Genomic DNA, 25,726 nt, shown 5'->3' on the forward strand with positions numbered 1-25,726 from the left:
CGAACCACTTGTGCCTCCACTGGGTATCGAACCCGGGACCCCTTGATTACAAGGCAATGACGCTACCACTGCGCCATGGGTGAGGCCCGCTGCTACATTCACAACAGTTGTTCAAAAGTGATGTCCCCCAGCTTCACTTCAGTCATGACAAGACAGTCTTATGTGCGAGACACCTGTAGTATACTGAAGAGGATCTCCTGGCAAGCATTCTCGCTGCCTGTGACATTGTTCGAACGACCCCGGGGTTGTTCCAACGGGTACGCCAGAACTTTGTGGGACGATGATGTCATGCGGGAAGCTGGGGGACGCCACTTTTGAACAACTATTGTGAATGTAGCAGCTTATGAAACTTGTGCAGGTAATAAAAGTATTACATCTTCATCCACCGATTTTAGCTTATAACTTTCGACTAAGTCGTTTCCGGACCAGGGTTCCTTATCTCAAATTGATACATATGCCCTTCTCCATCGTTCCTGAAAGTTTGTATCATCAGCCCGGAAATACCCTGTATAAGGACAAAACACAGCTCTACAGGGGATTGAACTGTCAGTATGTCCAGACGCCAGAGCCTCGTTGGCCTGCAAAATTGTAGTTACCGAGTTGTCACGTGGAAGTGAGGTTTAAATTTGGGCGACTTCTCAGAAGGTCATCCCTTGCATCCCATAATCGCGAATATGAAGATGAATGGTGATGAGATGGAATGGATGAAGCAACATTTACATACACACATTGACGGCACACAAGTCCCACTGAGGATTATGCTGGATTCGAGTCTAGACGCCAGAGCCTCGTTAGTCTGAACGATGCAATCCAGGATGCACTACTTGCAAGAGAGGTTGACATTTGGGTGCTCTCAGAAAAGGACACCCCTTACACCCACATAAACACCTGTCTATTCTTGATTGTGGTTCTTGTTTGCACTCAAGACAATCAAGTAATAATTTTAATTAAATTATAATTAACCTCATATACATAGGCATAATGATTTTTAGGAAATCATCATTTTGATAATTACGGTTTATCCATGAACTGTGCCATGTCCAGAATGATCTTCGAGATTGTATAGGTCCCAGGTATGGGCGTCGGCAGGGAAGTCGAACGGGTCGGTGGATCCCCCCCTGAAAATTGACATCGTTCATTTAAAGATACAAGAAAACCGAAAGTTTTTTACTCTTATTGTTCTCAAGAACAGAAATAAAATTTAGTTAGTATTCGAGCGGAATAATCAAAGTAAAAATGCATCGGATCGAAAACATTGACTGAAGAATGCAGGAAGAAGGTTATATTCTACCATTTCATCCAAGGAACGAATGGTTTTACAGTTTTCAAAATTCTAATATTTACAGTTGTAGATGAGAAGTCACACACAAAAAAAACCTTAACATTCAAAGCCTTTTCTTGAACGAGACGTGCAAAGGTTAATATCAAAATGCATTTATATACTAAATGCATAAAATTCAAAAGAAATAATGGAAAATAGTTGTGCTGGTATTCGAGTGGATCGAGTCTCCCCATATATATAATAATAATTATTATTATTTCGAATACAATTTATTGTTTTTAGCTTATAATATTTATTATTGTATAATAACATTTATAACCGTGGTAAGGGTCCCGGGTTCGAATCCTGGTCGGGCTTGGTTGTTTGTGAATGTCCATTCATCAATTTCATCATTTCATCAATCATCCCCATCTTCGCAAATTAGCCAAGAGGCAAAAAACGCGAAGTAAAATAAACTAAATCAAATCAAAATCAAAATAACCGTGGTAATGATACTTATTTTTCTACTATTCAACTTTTATCATTTGGCCGACCCCCCCCCCCACAAAAATTTCTAGCAACGCCCATGGTCCCAGGTGTTCTAGAAGTAAACTTGTGTCTGTTTTAAGTCCATGTTATGGCCAGACAGTTTAACCGGGTCTGGGTATACATATTAGAGTGCAATCCAAACCACTGCGCCTCCACCAGGGTATCGAACCTGCCACCACTTGATTACAAGGCGACGACGTTACCTCTGCACCATCGGAAAAGTCTATGATATTCCAGGTTCTGGAAAATTGCATCTGCTTAGAATTCCTATCAAAACATTCTCGAGAATCTTTGTGTGGTTTTCTTTCCCTGTTGTCTAGATGTCAATACTTTAATAGGCTTACATAGCCACGAAACTATGGTGAATATGTAGACAACATTGAAAGCAGACCACATGAAGATTCACGTGAATCATTTAGAAAAAGTCCTAATTTTTGTGATTTTTCAGAATTTATCGAGAGGAAATGAAATTTCAAAACATCTTCGCTTGCACCAGCTGATGGTTCAGCTCAGCCTTAAAGGAAACTTAGATTGGTTTAATGTAATTGATTTTTATATTATGGACATTTTCAGCACAAAGGCTATTTTGCCCGTCACACAATAACTCAACTGTAATAAAAAGTGAGAACATGTCCCTAACAAGAAATGAAAGGACTGTTAAAAACTTCCTAACAAAAATTTTAAAACTATTCATTCATGTATTACTTAAGAAGGACTAATATAAGGGTTGATCAAATGAAGAGGTACGAAACGTCGTAACAACGGAATCGTTTATATAATACCGATGCCGCGATGGGAGAACGTAGCGTGATATGTAGGGGTGCGATTGGAGTCGCCACGCGGCATCGGAGCATACAGGGGAACGCGCATGCGCAGGAGAGAGCAGAGGCTCCGATACAGAGCGCCGTCCAAGTGACGCGGCAGTGCGTGTTCGGACAGGATGGCGTTAACATTGGCAAATTCGACTGTTGAGCCGCTATCCGTTTTCTGACAGCGGAAGGTGTTAAACCGGCCGATATTCATCGCCGGATGGTGAACATTTACGGGGAAGACGAACGACCGGAGCTGCTCACGGAGGGTGTGGTTCTGCTCCATGATGACGCAGGTCCACACGTCTCCAGGGTCACACACGCGGAACTGGCCAGGTTCAAGTGGGAGCAGCTAGACCATCCGCCCTACAGTCCGGACTTATCACCCTGTGACTTCCATGTGTTTGGTCCCCTGAAAAAGCATCTCAAAGGAAAGCGCTTCACCTCGGACGATGAACTCGAGGACGCTGTGAAGGACTGGGTCGCGTCACGGCCAAAGGAATTCTGGGGAAAAAGGAATCATTCGGCTCGTTCATCAATGGGATCAATGTACTCAGGCGTATGGAGGATACTTTGAATAAAGTATTCATTTACACCGACAGTGTCGTTTTGTACCTTTTCACTTGATCAACCCTTGTATATCGTTACCTATTATAAGCTGAGGCTGTAAAGGGACACAGCACATATAACAATAAACACAGAGGATTGATTATCTTGGCTGTGGATCCAGACGCCAGAACCACGTTGGCCCGCAAGAAGCAGTTACCGGGATGAACTACAGTGAAGTGCGGTTGACTTTCACGTGCCTTAGCGGAAGACCACCCCTTACACCACAAAACAAACTCGGACTTCGGCAAATATATTTACGTTGTTTTTCTTCCTCTCTAAGCTAATCGCGACGATGGGTGGGAATGATGATTAGATGAAATTGAAGAAGGCACACTCTGAAACAACGCTAGGATTCGAACCTGGGACCATTCTCTCAATACGACTGACATTTCTTCTTAAACAAACTTTCTACTGTAGTAAATGAAAACGGATTGCTTTATTTCACAAACATATATGAGCTAGGAAGCTGCATAATAAAATATAAATCGATTTACAAATAAAAATAATACTGTTTCTCTGATGTCGCAAGTACAATGTGATGTGTTCAAAGGTGGCTTGTTTTCTTGTCCGGAACGTCTCCAGTTCCAGCTGTTGCCTTCGTGGCCTTGTTGATGTCGTCACTCTGCCTCCAGGGAAAGCTCCAGAACTTGTCGCCCTTGCCATACTCATGCGCCTCCGCCAATGTGGACGGGAGGTTTCGGTGGAGGGTTTCTGGAAGGAACAGGACAGCGAAGGCAGCCACCAGGTTCATCAATAAGAGAACTGCGTACGGGATTCTCACGTCGTAAGCCTCTCCCTGAAATCATTGATTGATTCATTTGAAAAAAAAAAAGAAAAAAAGAAAGGAACCCCTTGGAGTAATCTCAGAAAAATTTCAACCTTAATCGTTAAAATTATATATCAGTGAAGAGAACATCTTTAGATTGCGAATATATAATACATGTGTTTTTCAACTCTAAAATTTGTGTGTGTAAAAAAAAACAAAAAACAAAAAACAAACAAGTACTGTTCCACTGAGTTTTATTAAGAAAATTTGGATTCATAGGTAGTAAACAGTGAAAGTCTTGCTTTCAAATTTATTTTTATAACACCATTAAGCCTTGTTTCCATGATATGAAAATCTCAATATGCTGACCAAGGTAGAAATTTATTTTATTATAAAACATAAACTAAACGTAACGTTTTAACCTTCTAGCAAGGTCTTCTTCAGACTCTGCACAAAGTACAAATGTAACAAGGTGCAAAACAGGACGATATATATACACAAACATTACTTCCCTCCAGACTATTAGAAAGTTATTCTGGAACATTCTAGCAGGTGGCTTTCCCTTGTCAACTGTACTTTCACCTAAAAGGCTAAACATATTAACTTCCATATAGAATGTGGTTGGACTCTTTATATCACGCTCTTTTTCCTTCATTCTTCTTCCATCTCCTTTCCTCTTTCTCTCTTGTCCTTTCCACTATTTCTAACACCTTCTTCCATTCTTTGTTTAACTTCAGTCCCCCATTCCAGTTCATTGTGTCTTCTTCCCCTTTCCTTGGCCTCCTTCCATTTTGTCACTAGTATTCTCTTCTCCGTTCCTATCTACTTAGCCTTATCCCACTCTATGTCATGTCCTGTTTCTCTCGTGTGTTTAAATATCGCATTTCTCTCTCTCTCTTAAGCCGTACGTCATCCCTATGTTTTTTCAACCTGTCTTTCATCCTCTTTTTATAATTTTATAAATAATATGGAGGACAAAGAATGTGAAAAAGAAGGCAAAATAAATAGCCTATGGAAACAGCTGTAAAAGAATGGCTACGAGAAGGAGGATAGACTGGACATAAACAGAAGAAGGAAGAAAAGTGGCAGGGGAGAATTGGAAGAGAAAGAAGAAGGGAGGAGGTTTGGAATAAGGAGTATGCGGAAGACCACAGAAAAGATATGCAAAGTGCTTAGGAAAGCGGGCATTAAAACTTACAGGAAGGGAGGGAGAAGCATCTTAAGAATAGCGAAGAATGCAAACAAGAAAAAGGAAAACAGAAGAGGAAGAGGAAGGGATTATCTACGAAGTGAAATGTATAGAATGTCAGAGTGTGTACATACGAGAAACGATAAAGAGGCTGAAAGACAGGTTTCATGTTTCATGAATCTTACACAAAGAAATAAAAGTGCTTCGAAAGTGTCAGTCTGTTATCTCTGGAATCAAGGGCGCCCGCAGAGTGGGGGCTGGGGGGATATCTAGAAAGACATATATCAGATATTTAGAAATACATCGTACAATTGAAATTTTGAAATTGTAGCGTGAAAACATGGACGAGTTGTGCTGTGAAAGACAGCAGATTAAGTGCCTATGCAAATTATACTAGTGTTGGGGATGCTTTATGAGAATTCTCTTAACTGCCCCCCCCCCCCCCCGACCCCGAGAAAAATTTTCCTGCGGGCGGTCTTGTCTGGAATTGCTCTGAAAACGTATTTCAGAAACTGAGAACCAAATACACAACTACGAAACAAGGGGAGCAGCGGAACTTGGGGTTTCCAACTGTCACTTTTCAAATTGGCTTTTAATATTTTCAGCGGCAAAAGCATAGAATGAACTTCCATCCTCAATCCTAACAAATTTTAGAATGAGCTTTAGAATCTACTGTTAGATGAGCAATATCTCTGTTTAAGCTCCCAACGTATTGTATTATTTAACCTCCAAAAACTAGCATAATTATGCTGCATATCAATTTCAATACCTTTGTAAGAATCTTATGGTTGGAAATTGATTTGATTTGAATTTAAAATTTTGGGTGCGTCAGCACTAAGGCTATTTTGCACCCGTCACATTATACGGGGTCCAGCCCCTTATCGTTACACATAACAACTCTAACGTTGCAGAACTAAAATCATAAAATATTAAAATCTTCTGACTTTCGTTAAAAGCTGAGGTTGTAAAGGAGCACTCAGCACAAATAAGGACACAACACAAACAAAATTATACTGGCTATGGTGTCAGTCGCCAGAGCCTCGTTAGTCTGCAGTCCAGGGTGTACTACGTGGAAGTGAGGTTGACTATTGGGTGCACTACGTGGAAGGAGCACCCCTTATACCCCTTATGGTTGGAAATGTTTAATATGTGCGTGTAAATGTATATGATTTCTTGGTTTCCTTCTTTGTGTGTGTCTTCTTACTTTTTTTTTAATAAGGTAGGTGAGCCAAAGGTATATTTTGCAAAATTTCAAGGATGATCAGACTAAACAAAAGCCTTTATGCTGCATAATTTCAATCAAATCTTGTGTAACAAAAGTTACAAAAGGTTTTAATTAAATGGTAAATTTCAGTTCCTATGATTGTATGTGTCGCAGGGATGATGTAGGGATGTGACGACCTCATCGCCCAGTGACTTGTTCACTGCAGTTAGTCAACCAACAGAGTGAAATGGTCAACATTTTTGAATTTGAATTTGAATTTGATTTTAAAACTTTGGGTGCGTCAGCACTTAGGCTATTTTGCACCCGTCACATTATACGGGGTCCAGCCCCTTATCTTTACGAAGAACAACTCTAACGTTGCATAAGTAAAATCTTAAAAGTTTAAAATGTTCTGACTTTCGTTAAAAGCTGAGGCTGTACAGGGGCACTCAGCACACAGAAGGACAAAAAACAGGACAACACACACAAAATTATACTGGCCAGAGAACCAGTCGCCAGAGCCTCGTTCGTCTGCAAAACGCAGTCCAGGGTGTACTAACGTGGAAGTGAGGTTGACAGTTGGGTGTACTACGTGGAAAATCACCCCTTACACCCCGGTCAACATTTTGCTCTGTGATTTACAGAGCTGTCCTGTAATGGCTCTATGAACGTCCCACAGTCAGCAGAAGTGGGGTATGGTTGGTGGACTACAATGTGATCCTCCCAGCTAGATCCGAGGGATCCGCTGACCAACGACAGGTGCGGTCCTCCATTCATATTGGGGGTTAGGCGTAGAGCTAACAACTCTGCACTGTAAAAAGACATGTCAAGAAACAGCAATATGAAGCCATGGATGTTCCCAAGGTAAAATATTCCGGAGGTAAAATAGTCCCCCGTTCGGATCTCCGGGTGGGGACTACTTTGGGAGGTCCCTGGACTAAGGATAAGATCTACATTAGGAATAAGGATATTAAATTAGGCACCTGGAATGTTCTGAGCTTTTACCGGCCTGGGGCATTTCAGTGTACAGTTAATGAGATAGTTAAGTATAAATTAGATGTAGTAGCTGTCCAGGAAGTTAGGTGGCCAGGAGAAGGGAATTGTAAAACTAAAAATTATACTTTTTTCTATGGTGGTACTGAAAATCATAATTTTGGAACAGGCTTTTTCATAAATAATAGAATTATCTCGGCTCTTAAAACAGTAGAATTTATTAATGATAGGATATCATATGCAGTTTTACATGGTAGGTGGTGTAAAATTATTTTAATAAACATATATGCTCCAACGGAAGTTAAAGATGATAATACTAAAGATGATTTTTATGCACAGTTAGAACAGGTCTTTGATAAATTTTCTCAGTATGATATGAAAATTCTGTTAGTTGACTGTAATGCACAGATTGGCAAAGAAGAGACATTTAAACCCACGATTGGTAAAGAAAGTCTTCATGAATTAAGTAATGATAATGGTATAAGATTGATTACTTTTGCAACCTCAAAGAATTTAATTGTGAAAAGTACAACTTTTAAACATAAAGATATCCATAAATATACCTGGTCTTCTCCAGATGGTAAAACTCATAATCAGATAGATCATATTCTCATTGATAAGAGAAGGCATACTAGTATAATTGACGTTCGTACACATAGAGGTGCTGACTGTGCCAGTGACCATTATTTAGTAATTGCTAAATTAAGAGAAAGACTCGCAGTGATAAATCATAAGCAACAAAATCTAAAAGTTCTAAAATTTAATACAGGAAACTTTGCTGATGAAAGAATTAAGAAAGATTACCAAATTAAACTGTCAAATAGATTTGATGTTTTGCAGGATTTAAATGATGATGAAAATATAAATGAAACAGACGTAAATAAGAATTGGGAGCAAATACGTAATGCAATAGAATCCGCAGCTAAAGAAAGTATAGGATACCATAAACCGAGAAAATGTAAGCCATGGTTTGATAATGAATGTCATAATCTAATAGAAATAAGAAATCAGTCTAGACTTAGGTGGTTAAATAACTCTGATGATACAAATCTAAACAATTATAATAGAATAAAGCGAGAAGTTAACCGCACGTTTAGAAGTACAAAAAGAGATGACTTGAAAAACAAAATTAACGAAATTGAAACAAACAGCAAAAATAAAAATATCAGAGATTTATATAAAGGTGTAAATGAGTTTAGAAAGGGGTGCCAACCTAAAGTAAACTTGATAAAAGATAAAGACGGTGATTTTCTAGCTGACCCAAGCGGTATTCTAAATAGATGGAAGAACTACTTTAATGACCTTTTAAATGTTCATGTAGGAACGAGTTGGTGTTTTAAGTCCACTTTATGCAGAGTAAGGCTAATCGGGACTGGACCTACAGTTTAAAGTGGGATCCGAACCACTATGTGCCTCCACCAGGTATCGAACCCGGGACACCTTGATTACAAGGCAACGACGCTACCACTGCGCCATCGGGGAGGCCCTGTTCATGTAGGAGATAAATCAGAAGTAAATGAAGTACACACAGCAGAACCTTTAATTCCAGAACCTAACTTGACTGAAGTAAAAGATGCTATTAAAAGGCTAAAGAATAACAAAGCACCTGGCATTAATTTAATACCAGCTGAGTTAATTAAATATGGTGGAAATTCGTTAATATGTCAAATTCATAAATTAATTTGTTTAATATGGAATAAAGAAGAAATCCCTCAATATTGGAAAGAATCCATAATTGTTCCTGTGTTTAAAAAACGTGATAAAATGAACTGCAATAATTACCGTGGAATTTCTCTACTCTCAACAACATATAAAATAGTATTATCTAACATTCTCTTAACAAGACTAACCCCATATGCTAATGAAATTATAGGTGATTATCAATGTGGATTTAAACGTAACAGATCAACTACAGATCAAATTTTTTACATTAGACAGACACTTGAAAAAAAGTGGGAATATAATCAAAATGTCCATCAGCTATTTACTGATTTCGAAAAAGCATATTATTCGGTCAAAAGAGATAAATTATATAATATATTAGTCGAGTTTGGAATACCTAAGAAGCTTTTTAGTATGATAAAACTATGCACCAGTGAAACAGAAAGTAAAATTCGTATGGGTATTAATATGTCTGACAAATTTACAATTCATGATGGGTTAAATTTTGCCTTAGAATATGCTGTTAGGAAGGTAAAAGAAACTAACGAAGGACTAAAATTAAATGGTATGACTCAGTTGTTAGCATATGCAGATGATGTAGACTTATTAGTGGATGATATAAATACAATCAAGAATATTGCTAAAATATTTTTCAAAATTGCTAAAGAGATAGGTTTGGAAGTTAACAAAGAGAAAACTAAATATATGCTTACAGGCCGAAACCAAGTGTTAGGTAATAATCAAAATCTAATTATTGATAACAACTCGTTTGAACCAGTTTCCAAATTCAAATACTTAGGAGTAATATTAACGAATGAAAATTATATTAAAGAGGAAATAAAAAGTAGGCTTAATTCAGGAAATGCATGTTACTTCTCTCTTCATAAACTTTTGTTTTCACGTTTAATATCTAAGGAACTAAAAGTTAAAATATACAAAACAGTAATTTTGCCTGTAGTATTATATGGGTGTGAAACTTGGTCCCTTACGTTGAGAGAGGAACATAAATTGAGAGTATTTGAAAATAAGATACTTAGGAAAATCTTTGGACCTAAAAGGGATGAGGAGACAGGTGAGTGGAGAAGGTTACATAATATAGAACTACATAATTTGTATTCATGTCCAGATATTATTAGAATGATTAAATCAAGAAGACTTAGATGGGCAGGCCATGTGGCACGAATGGGAGAGGAAAGAGGAGTTCACAGGATTCTCGTTGGGAAACCTGATGGTAAGAGACCAGTAGGAAGGCCAAGACGAAGATGGAGGGACAACGTTGAGATGGACCTAAAGGAAATCGGTAGGGATGGAAAAGAGTATATAGATCTTGCTCAAGATAGGGACAGATGGAAAGCCTGTGTTCCTGCAGCCATGAACCTTCGGGTTTAAGAAGGCTAGAGAGTTAGTTAGTTAGTTAGAGCCAAAGGTAGCCCATGTTCCCAAGGTGGCCCACTGTACGAAAATCATATTAGTATCTAACACAGCTAAGAAATGGCAGGTCATTAATATATCCAGTCCGCATCAGATGGACCACGCAGAAAACGGACTGTCTCGGACTGACAGAAGCCATTTTATTGTGGAACTCCTGGCGTCGTAGGGATTGTGCAGACCAGTTCTCCACGAAGGTCGGCTATTCGTCGTTACTGTATACAATGCATGCCCACAATAAAAAGTTTGAGACCAACGTGAATAGACATGAATAAATATGTTTTTTTGAGCACGAGCATCATTTTCAAAGCCAACTATAAGCCGCGGGTCACCTTTGGGACTCATGGACCACCTTGGGAACAGCTGCAACGTTTTTAATTATTTTATTTTTATTTTTAAGATACAAGCAATGTTACAAAAGATCCACTTGGTACACGTGGTAAAATTAGTTGTAGGAGTTATTTATTTTAATTTCAGAAATTTATCTCTCATTAGAGATTTGTAAATTACCCTAGAAGCTTAACTATGGCCACATTTGGCTAACTAACTAACTAACTAACTAACTCTCTAGCCTTCTTAAACCCGAAGGTTCATGGCTGCAGCAACACAGGCCTTCCATCTGTCCCTATCTTGAGCAAGATCTATATACTCTTTTCCATCCCTACCGATTTCCCTTAGGTCCATCTCGACGTTGTCCCTCCATCTTCGTCTTGGCCTTCCTACTGGTCTCTTACCATCAGGTTTCCCAACAAGAATCCTGAAAACTCCTCTTTCCTCTCCCATTCGTGCCACATGGCCTGCCCACCTAAGTCTTCTTGATTTAATTATTCTAATAATGTCTGGACATGAATACAAATTATGTAGTTCTAAATTATGTAACCTTCTCCACTCACCTGTCTCCTCATCCCTTTTAGGTCCAAATATTTTCCTAAGGATCTTATTTTCAAATACTCTCAATTTATGTTCCTTTTCAATGTAAGGGACCAAGTTTCACACCCATATAATACTACAGGCAAAATTACGGTTTTGTATATTTTAACTTTTAGATTCTTAGATATTAAACGAGAAGACAAAAGTTTATGAAGAGAGAAGTAACATGCATTTCCTGAATTAAGCCTACTTTTTATTTCCTCTTTAATATAATTTTCATTTGTTAATATTACTCCTAAGTATTTGAATTTGGAAACTGTTTCAAACGAGTTGTTATCAATAATTAGATTTTGATTATTACCTAACACTTGGTTTCGGCCTGTAAGCATATATTTAGTTTTCTCTTTGTTAACTTCCAAACCTATCTCTTTAGCAGTTTTGAAAAATATTTTAGCATTATTCTTAATTGTATTCACATCATCCCCCAGTAAGTCTACATCATCTGCATATGCTAACAACTGAGTCACACCATTTAATTTTAGTCCTTCTTTAGTTTCTTTTACCTTCCTTACAGCATATTCTAAGGCAAAATTAAAGAGCAATGGAGATAATGCATCTCCTTGTTTTAACCCATCATGAATTGCAAATTTGTCAGACATATTAATACCCACACGAATTTTACTTTCTGTTTCACTGGTGCATATTTTTATCATACTAACAAGCTTCTTAGGTATTCCAAACTCTACTAATATATTATATAATTTATCTCTTTTGACCGAATCATATGCTTTTTTGAAATCAATGAATAGCTGATGGACATTTTGATTATATTTCCACTTTTTTTCAAGTGTCTGTCTGATGTGAAAAATTTGATCTGTAGTTGATCTGTTGCGTTTAAATCCACATTGATAATCACCTATAATTTCATTAGCATATGGGGTTAGTCTTGTTAAAAGAATGTTAGATAATACTATTTTATATGTTGTTGAGAGTAGAGAAATTCCACGGTAATTATTGCAGTTCATTTTATCACGTTTTTTAAACACAGGAACAATTATGGATTCTTTCCACTGTTGAGGGATTTCTTCTTTATTCCATATTAAACAAATTAATTTATGAATTTGACAAATTAATGAATTTCCACCATATTTAATTAACTCAGCTGGTATTAAATCAATGCCAGGTGCTTTGTTATTCTTTAGCCTTTTAATAGCATCTTTAACTTCAGTCAAGTTAGGTTCTGGGACTAAAGGTTCTGCTGTGTGTACTTCATTCACTTCTGATTTATCTCCTACATCGACATTTAAAAGGTCTTTAAAGTAGTTCTTCCATCTATTTAGAATATCGCTTGGGTCAGCTAGAAAATCACCGTCTTTATCTTTTATCAAGTTTACTTTAGGTTGCCACCCCTTTCTAAACTCATTTACACCTTTATATAAATCTCTGATATTTTTATTTTTGCTGTTTGTTTCAATTTCGTTAATTTTGCTTTTCAAGTAGTCTCTTTTTTTACTTCTAAACGTGCTCACATTTGGCTCACATCTTATATTTTTGTCTTTGTTCTTCTCTTTGTACCTTTCTTGCTTTGGTTTATGTACAGGAGTTACACGCATAAACTGGGTTAGGTGGGAGAACAGATACAGGCCCTTTAATAAAGAAAATTAGAATTTCAAATATACTAATCGCGACTATGGGAATGAATGGTGATATGATAACATGGATGAAGTTATTGCCTTCCGGGGTAACAGATGATAAACGGACATTGCACGAGTTGGAGGCACTTACCTTTTACATACATTTCCCATAATATGTATATTTATTCCCCTGAAATCTAAAACACGTAATAAAAATGAGTTTCCAACTTGCACCAGAAGGAAGAATGACCATTAGGGTGTATCGAAAAAACTTTTTTTCGAAATGTTAAGGTGGCTAGTGCGGAAAAGTGGCAATTTGTGACCAAAAAGACGTCTGATTTTTTTCAGATTTTTTGGAGGTCGTTTAGGTGGTGCGCATCGACCTTGAAGTTTTGATAGTGATTTGGTTATGCAACACGCACAACAATTTCACAAAAATGTCATTATTTGGCTATTTCATGTGTTTTTTTCTGCATTATGGTCGTTTATTGTTTTGTTTATGGCAAATATGTTACATTCGTGCCTTAGGGGTGGTTTCCTATGCTGTTTACGTATGCTTTTCGTCAAAAATTGTCAATTTGAGGCTAAAAACTCCATATTTTTCTATTGATGGTTTCCAATTGGTTTCGACTGTGTTTTATTCGAAGGTTTTCCGATATAAAAGACTAAATAAAATATTTAGGCTTTCTAATTGCTAACAGTTCCTCAATTACTGTCCAGCGCTTCGCTTATTTTCATAGCTTATTATGCTTTGAAAATAACCCAGAGCTCACCACGAGGAGGTGGCTGGACTGCGAGCTCCACCCACCCAAATGATGTTGGCAAACATAATTTTACTAAGGGGCAGGGCAAGATTTTCTTCTAGTTTTCTCCTTGAACTTTATAGTCACTTTTTGTTCGAAATGTCGGCATATGTTCTCTAGATTCCAATTTCGCTTTGATGTAGCCATCACATGCGCTGGCGCCGAAAACGGAAGAAGCAGCCTCTGTGATAATTTTCACAAGTCGCTCCACTCCTTGTGTGTGGCAGGGGAAGTCTTGAATATCCGCTATATTTTTGTTTTTAATGTAGTCATCTACTTCTTAATTTTAATATTATTGGCCAACGTAGGCTCGTGGAGGGAGCATGAAGCCCAATCAACCATGTCATAGTATTGGTCTGCATTAAAATTGATGGTTGGTAAAACAAAAGTGCGAAATCTTTTGCCTTTTTTCAATCCTCTTGCTTTCTTAATTCTTTGCCAACCAAAGAAATAAATCGGGACAAGTGGATCAAATTCCAGAAGTGTCGGGCTCCGTCAGTTATCGATGGTTCCTTCTTGATCCCAAACCACACCGGTGCGTACACCTTCATTATGTAGTATGTGGAATTTGATCTACTTGTCCCAATTTCTCCCACACCACTTGAGAGATCTGATTAATAGGGTCATTCAACAAAACGCATTCTTGGCCCATCCTGAAAATCTCCTGCTGGCTTTAATAACCGACAAAATCCCAGAAATAAGAAGTTTTGGCCCAGCTGGAAGCCCAGCAGTCCACCAAGGGAAGAAGCTGTGGAGCCGAGCCCAACGGTCAACCAAGGGAAGAAGCTGCGGAGTCGAGCCTAGAAGTCCACCAAGCGAGAAGTTGTAGAGCAGAGCCCAGCAGTCCAACAAGGGAAGAAGCTGCGGAGTCGAGCCTAACAGTCCACCAAGGGAGAAGTTGTGGAGCCGAGCCCAGCAGTCCACCAAGGGAACAATCTTAATGAGTCGAGCCTAGCAGTTCAAAAAAGGAGTTGTTGTGAAGCCGAGTCCAGCAGTTCGCCAAGAGAAGAAGCTGCGGAGTCGAGCCTAGCAGTCCACCAAGGAAGAAGTTGTGGAGCCGAGCCCAGCAGTCCACCAAGGAAAGAAGCTGCTGAGTCGAGCCTAATAGTCCACCAAGGGAAAAGTTGTGGAGCCGAGCCCAGCAGTGCACGAAGGGAAGAAGCTGCGGAGTCGACCCTAGCAGTCCACCAAGGGAGAAGCTGTGGAGCCGAGCCCAGCAAACCACCAAGGGGAGAAGTTGCGGAGTCGAGCCTAGCAGTCCACCAAGGATGAAGTTGTGGAGTCGAGCCTAGCAGTCCACCAAGGGAGGAGATGTGGAGCCGAGCCCAACAAACCACCAAGGGGAGAAGTTGCGGAGTCGAGCCTAGCAGTCCACCAAGGAAGAAGTTGTGGAGCCAAGTCCAGCAGTCCAACAAGTGAGAAGTTGTGGAGCCGAGCCCAGCAGTCCGCCAAGGGAAGAAGCTGCGGAGTCGAACCTAGCAGTCCACCAAGGGAGGAGATGTGGAGCCGAGCCCAGCTGTCCACAAAGGGAAGAAGCTGCGGAGTCGAGCCCAGCAGTCCACCTAGGGTCGAAGCTGCGGAGTCTAGCCTAGCGGTCCACCAAGGGAGAAGATGTGGAGTCGAGCCCAGCAGTCAACGAAGGGAAGAAGCTGCGGAGTCGAGCCTAGCAGTCCACCAAGGGAAGAAGCTGTGGATCTGAGTCCAGCAGTCTACTAAGGGAAGAAGCTGTGGAGCCGAGTCCAGAAGTCCACCAAAGGGATAAGCTGTGAAGTCGAACCAAGCAGTACACCAAGGGAGAAGTTGTGGAGCCGAGTCCAGAAGTCCACCAAGGGAAGAAGCTGCGGAGTCGAGCCTAGGAGTCCACCAAGGGAGAGTTGTGGAGCAGAGCCCAGCAGCCAACGAAGGGAAGAGGCTGTGAGTCGAGTCTAGCAGTCCAACAAGCGAGAAGTTGTGAAACCGAGACCAGGAAATCGCCAAGGGGAGAAGCTGCGGAGTCGAGCCTAGCAGTTCACCAAGGGAGATGGTGTGGAGCCGAGCTCAGCAGTCCACCAAGGGAAGAAGCTTCGGAGTCGAGCCTAGCAGTCCACCAAGGGAGAAGGTGTGGAGCCGAGCTCAGCAGTCCACCAATGGAAGAAGCTGCGGAGTCGAGCCTAGCAGTCCACACAGGAAAGAAGCTGCGGAGATGAGCCTAGAAGTCCAGCAAGGAAGAAGTTGTGGAACCGAACCCAGCAGTCTGAGGAGAGAGACTAGTCGTATCCCCTTTCCTACCCCTTACCCTACCTTTGGGTGTGACCTAACCCCTTAGACACACTAGGACACCCAGGAAGGTAGCAAAGTCACACACACACACAAAGGACTGAATACAACACGAGCCGCAAGGGCGAGAATACTGGCTGTGATATAGACGCCAGAGTCTCGCTAGTCTGCAAGATGCAGTACAGGGTGTACTACATGAAAGAGAGGTTGACATTTGGGTGCCTTCAGAAAGTGTCACTACACCCCTCGCCGTGTTTACAGTTTATTTAACCCTCTCAAAATTATTTGTTTCGTCTGATATGAGAACAAACTGCTCTGTTACTAGGAATCCTTGCAAAATCGTTGTCCCTCTTAGTGTCTTTTAAGTTTACATAATAGACAAAAGTATGTTGGAAAAAGATCTAGTGAGCATTGCGGATGAACTAAGCACCAAACCCCCAAATCCTTCATAACAGCCAGTGTCTTCCTAGTCTTGTGTGACGGAGCATTTTTCTGCAAAAGGAGAATACTACTTCTTCTTAGCCATGGTTCTTTAAGTGACTTAAATAGAAACAGTGTTATGATCCTAGAAATTGGCACACACACTCTATGCAGTGAAAGTGACGAAATTGATTTAAAATTTAAATTTAAAATTTAAACCCTAATTTTGGGACGAAGATGGAGCTAAGAACCTTACAGACCCTTCGTGAAAGCTGCCTAAAATGAGATAACTAAAAAATTAACAGTTTCTCAACCCACCAGGTACACAATGTATGGTCCGACGGTCTCAATGATGGTGGACACGACCGTCCCAAACGCCATTCCCGTCTGTCTGAGGCACGTCGGGTACACTTCCATCCCGTGCAAGTAGATCCCGTAGAAGGTCAGGGAATTCGCGAATCTGATGAACACAGCCAGTCCGATGACAGCGGTGTCCAGTGCTGGGTCTGTAAAAAAAATTACAAGAAGTGAAAAAAAAATGATTAATTTCACAGAATGGATCAATCCATATGAAGTGGTACAAAATGGTTGCTTGACCATTTTTAAAAAAGTTTATTATTTGTCTGGTGTAAACCTCATATGTTGACAGTTCAGAACCACTGTTATTTTATTTTTACTATCACCGATTTAAAGATGGCGGCATTTTTTTTATCATGGCGCGCGTCATTTTCTCCATTCGTAAGCATCAGCGACAAGTTTCTTATCTCAGCTCTGGTAAGTCCTACGACAATGAGACAAAATCTGTGATGTTAAGCACATTATAGGCTACATTTATATTTGTGTGTAATTTTCTAATTTTATTCCTTCATAATGAATTTTAAGGTCAAAATTGTTTATTTTAATCACACAAAATGGCATTTTTGGACATTTGTTTTAGTGCGAAGCTCAGTTTGTTTGACACTTGAATTTTTTTGTGCAAGTACCTGTGTACCAATAGTGTGCGTCAAAATTATTTCAAGCTTGAGACTTTCATCCTTTTTTTCTACAGGGTCATAAACATGTACTTCTTGTTAAAAATATCCAAGTTCAGGGTTAACTCGTATCTCTGGGGGGCAGTTGTTTAAAAATCTGAAATTTGTACACAATACATTACTTTATGATGAGTAACTTCAGCAAAAATTTTGAGTTTGAGATTCAATTGGTTTAAGAGATACAACAAAACTCGTGAAAAATTCAATATTTTGCAATAAATATGGTATGCCTAATTTAATTTCCTTTCTTATTAACATTTTGTGTTAAAATTCTGCAAACTGTAATTTGGAATGTCAATCAACAACATTACAATCATGAAATGGCTCTGCAATAAAGTATATATACGAGGGCGTGCTGAAAGGAAAGCTTCCTATGTATTATTATTATTTTTTTTGTTACCTTGTAAACGCATTTTCGATTTTGAGTACAAGATTTTCCTGCTTCTCCATTGAAGATTTCAAACTTCTATCGCAAGGGGGTGCTGAACTATAGCGAGGAAAATGGCAGGATGTAACCATGCAATGTCGGTGGAGCGCCTGCAGTAGCGTGCCATGATCGAGTTTCTAAACGCAGAAAATATGCTACAAATTGACATTCATCTGAGACTGAGAGCATTTTATGGAGATGAATGCGTAGACATCAGTACTGTGCGATCTTGGGTTTTTTATGCTCGTAAAGAAAACCCCAGATGAAGGACTCTCAGCGTATGTGAGAGAATGGAGTGGAAGGCCGTGTACCTGCAACTGATGGAGGTCATCGGAATCGTGTTCAGCTGGGGTTTTCTTTACGAGCCTGAAAAACCGAAGATCACACAGTACATACAATTTAATATGTTGTATACACGTCTATTATATTATAATTTAAAGATATCGTAGAAATATAATACTATTTTGCTGGCTTTAATTTATTTTATATGTGCTTTAAAAAGCCTCGTTGGTTCAGTCGGTAAATAATCTGACTGTCACGCAGAAGACGAGGATTCTGTTCCCAGGGTGGTTGGTCTCGAGGAGATTTTCTCAGCAACGTTCTTGCATGAAAACTGCTCTGAGGTTCACCAGGGGTCTAAAAAAATTGTGTTTTGGGGGCCGGAACGTGATGCTAACACCACCTTCATAAATGGCCGGGATTGTGAATCATAATCCCTATATTCATTCACGGCATGTTACAACGCGCAGAAGGTACTTTTGCTTTTAAAACTTAGTGCATATTTAGTCGCAAACCGTGGCCGTTCGGTCTAAGACGTCATGCTTTGGGCTCTGGTTACGGAACGCGCAGGTTCGAGTCTCTTAGGGGAATTATAACACCATTAAGCCTTGTTTCCATGATTATGAAAAAATATAAATATGCTGACCAAGGCAGTAATTTATTTTATTAAAAACATAAACTAAACGTAACGTTTCAACCTTCTAGCAAGGTCTTCATCAGACTCTGTATCAAGTACAAAAGTAACAAGATACACAAAAAGGGCATTATATATACACAAACTTTACTCCCTCCAGACTATTAGAAAGTTGTTAGGAACTTTCTAGCAGGTGGTTTTCACTTTCCAACTGAACTTTCACCTAAAAGGCTAAACATAATTACTTTCATATAGACTGTGAAGAGATATTCATATAGAATATCTCACGCTCTTTTTCCTTCATTTTTCTCCCTTCTCCTCTCCTCTTTCTCTCTTGTCCTTTCCACTCTTTCTAACACTTTCTTCCATTCTTTGTTTAACTTCAGTCCCCCATTCCAGTTCATTGTGTCTTCTTCACCTTTCTTCTCTATTTCCTTGGCTTCCTTCAATTTTCTCACTAGCATTCTCTTCTCCCTTCCTATCTGCTTAGCCTCATCCCACTCTATGTCATGTCCTGTTTCTCTCGTGTGTTTAAATATCCGTGTACCTGAAATTATACACGAAATTATAGGAGAATGGGATAGTGAAAGGGTAGTGAAGGCGCTGGAAACCATTTCGAATAACGGTTACAGTATAATGGGAGATAAAATAATGTTAATGAGTGAAGGACTGAATATAGGGTCTAGCCTAAGCCCAGCATTGGCTGAATTGGTTATGAATGAATGGGAAAAGAAAGTGATAGAAAAAGGAGGTGACAAAATAATTCTGTTTTGCAGATATGTGGACGATTGTTTTGGCATATAGAAGGAAACAAAGAGGCAGCTCGACATTTTTGCCAAAGAAATACAAGATGAAGAAAGAGGGATTTTATTGGAACTTGAAAAAGAAGAAGAAGGCAAGTTAAGCTACCTTGATATATTGATGAAAAGGAAGAGAGGAGAAGAAATTGAAACCGCTTGGCATCATAAGAAGTGTGCAGCAGGGGTTTTCTGCCACAAAAGAAGTGATGTAAGTGAGGTGACAAAAAGAAATTTCATAAAGAATATGGAGGACAGAATAACGAAAATATGCACGAAGGAATGTGAAAAAGAAGGCAAAATAAATAGCCTATGGAAACAGCTGGAAAAGAATGGCTATGAGAAGCAGGACAGACTAGACATAAACAGAAGAAGGAAGAAAAGAGGAAGGGGAGAATTGGAAGAGAAAGAAAAGATGAAGAGAAAGAAAAAGAGAGAAGGTTTGGAATAAGGAGTATGGGGAAGACCACGGAAAAGATATGCAAAGTGCTTAGAAAAGCGGGCATTAAAACTTACAGGAAGGGAGGAAGAAGCATCTTAGGAATAGCGAAGAATGCAAACAAGAAAAAGGAAAACAGAGAAGAGGAAGAGGAAGGGATTATCTACGAAGTAAAATGTAAAGAATGTCAGAGTGTGTACATAGGAGAAACAAAAAAGAGACTGAAAGATAGGTTGAAACAACATAGGGATGATGTACGACTTAAGAGAGAGAGAAATGCGATATTTAAACACACGAGAGAAACAGGACATGACATAGAGTGGGATGAGGCTAATCAGATAGGAAGGGAGAAGAGAATGCTAGTGAGAAAATTGAAGGAAGCCAAGGAAATAGAGAAGAAAGGTGAAGAAGACACAATGAACTGGAATGGGGGACTGAAGTTAAACAAAGAATGGAAGAAAGTGTTAGAAAGAGTGGAAAGGACAAGAGATTTGATTTGATTTTGAATTTAAAATTTTGGGAGCGTCAGCACTTAGGCTATTTTGCTCCCGTCACATTATACGGGGGCCAGCCCCTTACCATTACAAATAGCAACTCTAACGTTGCATAACTAAAAAAAAATTAAAATGTTCTGACTTCTGTTAAAAGCTGAGGCTGTAAAGGGGCACTCAGCACACATAAGGACAAAAGAACAGGACAATACAAACAAAATTATACTGGCCATGGGGCCAGTCGCCAGAGCCTCGTTAGTCTTCAGTCCAGGGTGTACTAACGTGGAAGTGAGGTTGACATTTGGGTGTACTACGTGGAAGGTCACCCCTTACACCCCGAAAGGACAAGAGAGAAAGAGGAGAGGAGAAGGGAGAAAAATGAAGGAAAAAGAGCGTGAGATATTCTATATGAATATCTCTTCACAGTCTATATGAAAGTAATTATGTTTAGCCTTTTAGGTGAAAGTACAGTTGGAAAGTGAAAACCACCTGCTAGAAAGTTCCTAACAACTTTCTAATAGTCTGGAGGGAGTAAAGTTTGTGTATATATAATGCCCTTTTTGTGTATCTTGTTACTTTTGTACTTGATACAGAGTCTGATGAAGACCTTGCTAGAAGGTTGAAACGTTACGTTTAGTTTACAGTATGTTTTTAATAAAATAAATTACTGCCTTGGTCAGCATATTTATATTTTTTCATCCTAGGGGAAGCGTAACAACTTTCCTTCTGAGGTTTCGGACTGTGTATGGGACCTGTGGCCACACACCATTGGGAGGAAATTGTAGAGCTACGAATGACTAGCGTAAACCGGTCATGGAAACTTACAAAAATGACTGACGGGTCGTCGTGCTGACCACACGCCACCTCATAACAGTCGGAAGGTAGGCCTTAGCCCTGTATTAGTACACATTTGAATGCATGCCGCGAGAATACACATTATGAAATTTGTTTGACTCAACTGAAAAATACTGCAGAAACTTTTTCCATGTAGATTTAATAGCCGGCATCCATTGCAGAGTGGTTAGCACATCGCGATACGACACCAAAGGTCCCAGGTTCGAATCCCGGCCTGGGTATGGATGTTTGTGAGTGTCCATTCATCAATTTCATCATCATGACTCATCCCCATCTTCGCAATTAGCCAAAATTGGCAGAAAAGTGAAGTAAAATGAACCAAATTTAAAAAACAACAACTAGATTTAATATTTCATATTTGAGCTGCTTCATTGAATTGGTGTTTTAAGTCCGCTTTTTGCACAGAAAGGCTAATTGGGACTGGACCGAACCACTATGTGCCTACACTGGGTATCGAACCCGGGACCCCTTGACTACAATGCGACGGCGCTACCACTAGGCCATCGGTGAGGCCATATTTGTGTTGCTTCACAAGACTTATTTTCTAATTGCGCACTGTATTATTATTAGTAAAACACATTTTATGTGTGTGTTGGATATGGTGTGAGATTTAATTAGGAAAAGCGATGGATAATGTAATATTTATACAAAGTAAATTAATGTATTATGTTCTTACAACAAATGTAACTATTACAGAATAGGATGCCAGAAATTAGACGTAAGTTGTTTTTTTTAATTCCTCGCAGTAGTAAATATTGTTGCAAATAAAATCTAAAAATTTAGATCCTCAACTCAGGTGGATAAGAGACCAAATTATAATTCTCAGCTTGCATTTACCTCCGATTATTAGAAGTATCATTCGACCGAAAAGCAATCTCTGACTGTTGGCTGATAAATGCGACGTACCTAAAATACAGGAAAACGTAACAGCATAATCGTTCCATTATTTTTGTTTTGTATTTGTATTGCTTTTGTTTTATTTCAAGTATAATTTACCCCTTGGTTAATCGCAAAGATGAAAATGAATGGTGATTAGATGAAATGGATGATTTGGCTAATTGCGAAGATAAAGATGAAAGGTGATGAGATGAAGTAGATGATGGGAAAAGCACAAATATATTTGAACGACACACAAGTCCCACAGATCATTATACTGGCCATCGGTTCAGACGCCAGAGCCTCGTTAGGCCGGAAAATGCAGTCCAGGGTGGGAGGTTGACATGTGGGTGTACCACGTGAAAGGATCATCCCTTACATCTGATATCACTGTAAGAATTTGGAGCTGCTATCAAGACAATTTTACTTACTTGTTGCGATGAACACGACTGCTATGGACGCCAGGACGACCAAGAAGTAGAAGACGCTCTGTGACCATCGTCGCCCGAACTTGTCCGTCACCCACATCCCTATGATGTAGGCCGGGAACTCCGACAGCGACGACAGGAAGAAGTTGAGGAAGGGATTCCCAGAAGTGCTGTTTACATTCAGAACGATTATGCAGTAGCTCACTCCGTTCACGGCCCTTCAAAGGAAAACAGTGGATATCAATCACTTTGACTACGTGACTACAAAGTAATTTAAGATTATTTTGCAAATCACTTTCCTAATCTAAAGGCAAAAGATGATTGCGTTCATTACATGATAATTGAATAATTATTTAACGACGCATTTCTGCCATTTAGCATTTTGTGGTAGGAGTTGTACCAGTATTAAACAGTTGCAACTGTACGCTCACCAGCAATGAAAATGGGACACCAAGATCCTCAAATACTCCCTTCCCTGCAAGGCCTTGTGTGTGTTGCCTAACTCTAAGGAGATAAGCAAGGGAGTTAGTACTTCAGCATATAGGTGTGTACTTTTTTTGACGGTGGCTGTACATTACACTGAGTTTCTAGTTCATACTACACTTCAACAATGAGCAGACTTTTATAGAATTTAATAATTGAGTTTCAAGCCCTTAGTGCGCAACTGAGTTACGTTGCAAGAATTAAAGACATATTTTCCAAACTATTATTTAATTTGAAATAATCCGTTACAAAGTCAGTATATATTTTAAGCACAAGACATTCCTTGAAGTCAATCTTTCTATTAAACGAAAACGAATCAACAACTTTAAAACACTGACATTTATACTCAGCAAAATTGAAAATGTGGTAATGAAAACCTTGATGCGCAATATTTATTCTATGAATGTCCAATTTTCGAATCATACTCTATAAAGGAATGCATCGATTTAAAATTCCATTCCCTATATCACTCTCTTTCCTTTCATCAGAATTATCTTCTCCACTTATTTCACTTTTATGCGGATATGCACGATAGTGCAAGGATAAATGTCATTTATTTATATAATTCATTTGTGTTTGTGTTACTGGTGAACTTGTAGAAGATATTTGTTTTTGTAAATTTGTTTGTAAAGATTTACCATGAGTTGGCAACTGTGACCAGGCAATAGTCTATTTGTTTTTTCCTTCTGCAGGATACTGTGACATATGTACATACATTTATATATCGGGCAAGTAATGCCAAATCTGCTGATCTTCATGCATGCATAGCTTGTTACTACTATTTTGTCCTACTGTTTGAAATGTTCGTTACTTTCTTAATAAATAATTCAACAGAACTTATGTGACAATCTACTGAACCCATAAGTATTACAATAACAAAAACGCTGGCCAAAGACAACAGAGTATTGTTGATAGAGTCATATAAAAGAAGATGAAGAATGCAGCGCTCTTAAACTTGGCAAGGCCCTGTTAATTGACAAACACACGTACAATGGAAAACAAATAAATACTTCTTATTGCTGAGTGTGGAAGACAGTCACATCGACAAATGAGAATCTATCCTCGACATTGCGGTTCATCCAGAAAGTGAAGAAGTAACACCACTTACCACACGAAGGTCACGATGGCTGTCCGTAAGGCCAACCTCTTGGTCTTGAAGAGGCTGGCTATTCCGTAGGTCTTCTCCTGAGCCTGGGACAGTTTCTCCAGCGTCTGTTTGTAGTTAGGCGGGAGCTTCGTGTTGTTGGTGTCTGCTATCACTTCCAGCACCTTCGCGGCTTCCTCCACTCTACCCTGCGAGGCCAGCCAATGGGGAGATTCTGGGACAAGCCTGGAAAGATTGGTTAAGGATTGATCTTTTAAAGAAGAAACTCGAAAATGAATGAATGATTTGATTTATTTTACTTCGCGATACCACTTTTGGCTAATTGCGAAGAGGAGGATGAATGACAATAAGACAAGACATACATGCATATATGCACAGTACACAAGTCACATAGAGGGTACAGACTCCAAAGAGTCTCGTTACGGGATAGAGAAATAGAGCGAGAGATTGAGCTAGAGAAATATATATACAGGGTGTCATTTTAATGGCGCCCACGGGCCACACTTTTCCCAGTAACATTTTTCTCGTTGGTGCGTCGATTCGACGCTACAGCCGTTCAAAAAATACCGTTTTGCCGCCTGGATGCTGGCAACCCAAGACAACATTTGATCGTACCTGTGACGTCATATCCTGCGGCGAAAACAACGCACGGCAGGGCTGCAAGGAACACACAAATTTTGTGAAAAATGACAAACTTACCAACCACATTATTAGCTGTAAAACGAAGCGAGAAACGCGCCCAGGAAACCGCACATCATAGCCTACCAGCCAGAAGATCAGCAGTCATCTCAGGGGAAGGGGGAAGTGAACCAACGATATGAGAAATGGTAAAGAAACGTATTCAAAATGAAATGTCAATGTCGGATTTTGTCTCAGCCTATATCTAAAATATCAACAACAATAAATTTTATTGGACTTACAGCTTACACGTGGCTGTTTACGCCCAACTACATGTCAAATATTTGCAAATCTCGTTGCAAGGTTGATATCTACAGGTTTGTGTCCAGATGCCTTGTGGTACTTTTGTGCTGATAACGGAAGTATCCGAGGTTCACGTTGTTACATTACGGCTACAACCACAGTAACAATCTAATGATGAATCAGTACCGAATATACTGCCCTGTTCACATTTGCAAACTATTACATGTGTATCATAGATAAACACATAGTCGTCTTAGAGCTTGTATTACTACTACTACTATACCTGTATTTTCAATCATTTTTGCCACTTGCCTCATAATGCTCTGAATATACATTATATTTTCTGTTGCTTACTTTTGGAATTTTGACTTCTTTCATTTCTATTTTGTCATCTGTTCAGTGTGTCACAGACAACTAGTATCAGAAGGACGAAGTGGATAGACTAAATTGTAGATGCCAACTTGGTAACTAGATTTGCAAATATTTGACATGTAAGCTGAGACAAAA

At 39.4% G+C, this 25,726-nt stretch overlaps 1 protein-coding gene across 3 annotated transcripts in view; it reads right to left on the reverse strand.

Annotated features, from left to right (window-relative positions):
• Positions 1-3,663: 3,663 nt before the first annotated feature.
• LOC145996390 (carcinine transporter-like) overlaps positions 3,664-25,726 on the reverse strand; it is a 69,568-nt gene continuing 47,505 nt past the window's right edge. For all 3 annotated transcript variants that reach the window (XM_083132822.1, XM_083132824.1, XM_083132823.1), the window contains exons 7-10: positions 24,302-24,523; positions 22,714-22,928; positions 16,772-16,959; positions 3,664-4,024 (exon numbers count right to left, since the gene is read on the reverse strand). In XM_083132822.1, coding sequence (XP_082988948.1) covers positions 3,773-4,024; positions 16,772-16,959; positions 22,714-22,928; positions 24,302-24,523 — 877 coding nt within the window. In that variant the 3' untranslated portion in view covers positions 3,664-3,772. The remainder of the gene's footprint in view (positions 4,025-16,771; positions 16,960-22,713; positions 22,929-24,301; positions 24,524-25,726) is intronic.

Source organism: Lepisma saccharinum, chromosome 12 (assembly GCF_977018435.1).
Source record: "Lepisma saccharinum chromosome 12, izLepSacc3.1, whole genome shotgun sequence".
NCBI lineage: Eukaryota > Metazoa > Arthropoda > Insecta > Zygentoma > Lepismatidae > Lepisma > Lepisma saccharinum.